The sequence below is a fragment of the Clytia hemisphaerica genome, unplaced genomic scaffold (assembly GCF_902728285.1).
Source record: "Clytia hemisphaerica strain Z4C2 unplaced genomic scaffold, Clytia hemisphaerica genome assembly, whole genome shotgun sequence".
NCBI lineage: Eukaryota > Metazoa > Cnidaria > Hydrozoa > Leptothecata > Clytiidae > Clytia > Clytia hemisphaerica.
In genome coordinates, this window is record NW_027103651.1 from 467,538 (window position 1) to 471,199 (window position 3,662).

General features: G+C 35.8%; 1 protein-coding gene across 1 annotated transcript; it reads right to left on the reverse strand.

The window, feature by feature from the left end:
- Positions 1-850: 850 nt before the first annotated feature.
- On the reverse strand, positions 851-2,684 carry LOC136803154 (leucine-rich repeat-containing protein 28-like; the record flags this gene model as incomplete). Its single annotated transcript, XM_067059901.1, is given in 2 exon segments — positions 851-2,423; positions 2,547-2,684. Coding segments are annotated over 2 exon segments (791 nt in total), but the record flags the coding sequence as incomplete, so codon positions are not given.
- Between the last annotated feature and the right edge of the window lie 978 nt (positions 2,685-3,662).

Genomic DNA, 3,662 nt, shown 5'->3' on the forward strand with positions numbered 1-3,662 from the left:
AAACAGGCCCAACCATGGTTGGGACCGACTAGAAAATTTTTAAAAATCGACTGCCAAGATACCCTAAATCACTAACTAAAAATAAAAAAATTTGACACTTGCGATAGTGAAAAGAAACTTAAAGAAACAGAGTGTAATGCGAGCGAAGCGAGCAAAAAAATTGATGTTTTATGATTTCAATATTGTTGTCAGCAAATTGGTCTTGGGGCGTAGTTAGATTTTCATTTAATAATGCTATATTGTACACAAAAAAACTTATAAATGAGCTAGATTGCAATTCCGATTGAAGTTACCAATTAAGTGTATTGCGAGCGAAGCGAGCGAAAAAAATTGCAAGTATTATCTCAGTAAAATTGGTCCTGGGCGCAATTTAAGGCGACTAAAGTATGATTTTTAAGATCTGGGCGTATAAAAAATCTCTTTTGGCGCCCCTTGCTCTTCGGCGCCCCTTCAAAAAAGCTCCGCTGGGGGGGCCATGGCCCCCCCGGCCCCCCCTGCCACAACGCCACTGCTTGGATTCCCAGGCTACCAAGTACCAAGATTTTTTTATAATGACTATGCTCCGATGCAACTGCAATATGGAAAGATAATGTATTGAAAAACTAGCAAGGTTCTACCTTTGTATCAAAATTGAAGTTATAGTTGAGTTTATAACAGGGTTAAAAAGCTTTCAAATTTATGTCATCGTTTCACCTATTTGTTAAAGAATGCTTTCCGAAAATTACATCGCAAATATCCAACAAGATCAATGTTATTAAGGGCCCGTTTACTAGTAGGGGGGAATTTGTTCGTTTTTTTGTGGTCGCTCGATTTTTTTAGTCAAAGCACTTGTTATACATNTTGAGAAAACGGAGACCTGTTGTATATTTTTGGAAAGCTCTCAAAAAATTAAGATTAGAGATATATTGCAAGTAAAGGTGATTTCTGTACCTAACTCAAGATATTGACCCTTAAAAACAGTGTTTTTCAGGCAGAAACAGCTGTTTTGTCCAGTTTTGCGCTTTTTGAAGCTCAATATCTCGAGTTAGGTACTGAAATCACCTATACTCGCAATATATCTCTAATCTTAATTTTTTGAAGTCCTTATATCGCTTACATGCTAGACTGGTCTGAGATTTCAGTACGCCCCAACTTTTGGTTGTAAACGCAAAGAAATTTCAGTTCGGGGTGGTCGTAGTTCTCTTTTCAGGCCGATTATTAACGGAAATCAAAATAAATTTACTGGAACTGCATTTTCCAAAGTTTTTCGACCACGGCTGAGATTTTTATTTTTGAAGTCTGTGGAAAATATTCGGCCCGCTAAAGTACGACGACCACCCCAAACCGAAATCGAAAATTCAGCCCGTACCGAAACACCTCATGTAAACAAGAGAGTATCTCAGATCGGTCTGAATCTTAACCGTACCGAAAATCCATGTGAACAGGCTCTAAAATTGAGACAATGTAAAATGAGAAATGATACACACTTAAAAAGAGTAGAGACTTTAAAATTTAAAAAAGCCCAACTACCTTAAGGTGAAGAAATTTTGGCAAATGAGCCCATTCGCCAATTTTGATGCAATTTGGCGGAATTTATTTAGGCGAACGACCCATTTTTGTTTAATATTTTAGCTGAAAAAAGAGGGGGAAAAGAGTTTTTAGGAAAAATAGAAACTAAATCGAAGGAAAATTAAATTTGGCGAGAATTTATTTTGGCGAATGATCTTTAAATTTAAATTTGGCCGAAAGAAATTTCTTTCCTTAAAAGTAAGTCAGCACTATCAAGGTTAATTACCATCGATTATAAAAAGTTTCCAAACACATAACAGAGCAGAATATATTTAAATAGCCACCTCTTGTGCTGAAGATAGCCCAAGTGAAGACAGGTTGTTCACAATAACAACAAAAACCTGGAGGACAATCCAAATTGGTAAATATATCTTTTGGTATTTTTTTCTCCATATCTTTCGAATACAAAAAGTCTTTTCTCATTTGTCTTAAAACGATTTCCAATAAAGGAGGAACAGGAACTTTAATATTGTTGTTCGCAGTTAAATGTAAATTATAATAGCGTCGGATCTTCCCAAGAGCTTCTGATTGTTCTTCAAAGGTTAGTGTCTTTTGAAGACGTGTAGTGTAATGCCCACATTTTGGGAGAATAGAGTTTAAATCAATATACCATAATTTTTTATTCTGAAAAAATGCTACACTTTTCAAATTTTTCATTGAACCAATGTTGAGATTAAGAAAGGGGAGATTGTTACAGCATATTGATAATTCCTTCAGTTCTTTAAGTTTGGTTATTTGCTGTGGTATATAATTGAGTTTGTTACTGTCCAAGTGCAAGTTAATGAGACTTTCACACCCAAACAGCTCTATTGGTAGATAGTTGACTTTGTTGCTGCTCAAATTCAAACTTTGGAGTTGTTTTAATTTGCCAATACCTTGAAAATTTGAAAAAATTAATATAAAAAAATTTAAACATTATATTTCTAAAAATCTCAAGATGGTTTTAGAATAGAGTATCGTTTAAAAAAGTTTGTTTTCAACAGAAAAAAAATTCTTACCTTTCCCAATAAAACTGATTTCGTTTAAATATAAATTCAACATCCTTAACTTTGGTAACTCATAAATGCATTCTGGTATGGATTTTAAATTATTCTGCTTAACGTCCAGAGTTTCCAAATTTTTCAAATACTTCAATTCTAAAAAAAAAATAAACAAGCAATATGCTGAATGGACCTACCTGATGATGAAACTTAGATAGCAATAAGGAGAAAAACAATCATTAAGAAAATATAGCGGTTAGTAAAAATGCATTAAATTTCATCATTGATTTTTGATGGGGGGGGGAGGGGTTTAGGGAAAAAAGAAATAGAAAGTTCCGGTTGGAAAATTGCAAAAGTTTTATTGACAATTGAATCATGCTTGATGGTGGCATTGTTATCAATAATTTTTTTAAGTGAAAAAACAAAGAAATATATGGAAAAAGCCCAATTCAAATCTGCAAAAACGGCGATTTCCAGCATACTTCCGACATTTTCGGCCGGAAAAACATGATTCTCAAAAATCCGAATCGGCCACACTTAGGGATTGCTGATAGACATCTTTGTGCAAAAATCGGGAAAAACGATTAATGAAATCTCGAGAAAATGCCTAAAATAACGTGCTAAAGCACTGGGCTCAACTTCAGTGTACGTGTGAAAGTGGAAGGCCCAATTGTAAACACTTTTTTAAAACAGGGTGATGGGCTCTCATGATAATAGAAGGCCGTTGCAAACCCAGGGTGATAGGCGCTCGTGATTAAGGAAGGTCCAATTATTGTAAACCCAGGGTGACAGTTACTCGGGATAAGAGAAACTTCGTTGTAAACCCAGGGTGATAAGCGCTTGAGATTAAGGAAGGTCAAATTGTAAACCCAGGGTAATGGTTACTCGGGATAAGAGAAAACTCAATTGTAAACCCAGGGTGATAGGCGTTCGGGATAAGAGAAGGCCCAGTTGTAAACCCAGAGTGATGGGCACTCAGAATTAGGGAAAGCTTGCTTGTAAGCCCAGAGTGATGGATACTCGGGATAAGGTAGCTAAATTGCAAACGCGGGGTGAAAAAAGCCTTCTTTGATCCGGGCACTCAGGAAAGGGAAGGTTCAATTATAAAACCCAGAGCGATGAGTACTCAGAAAG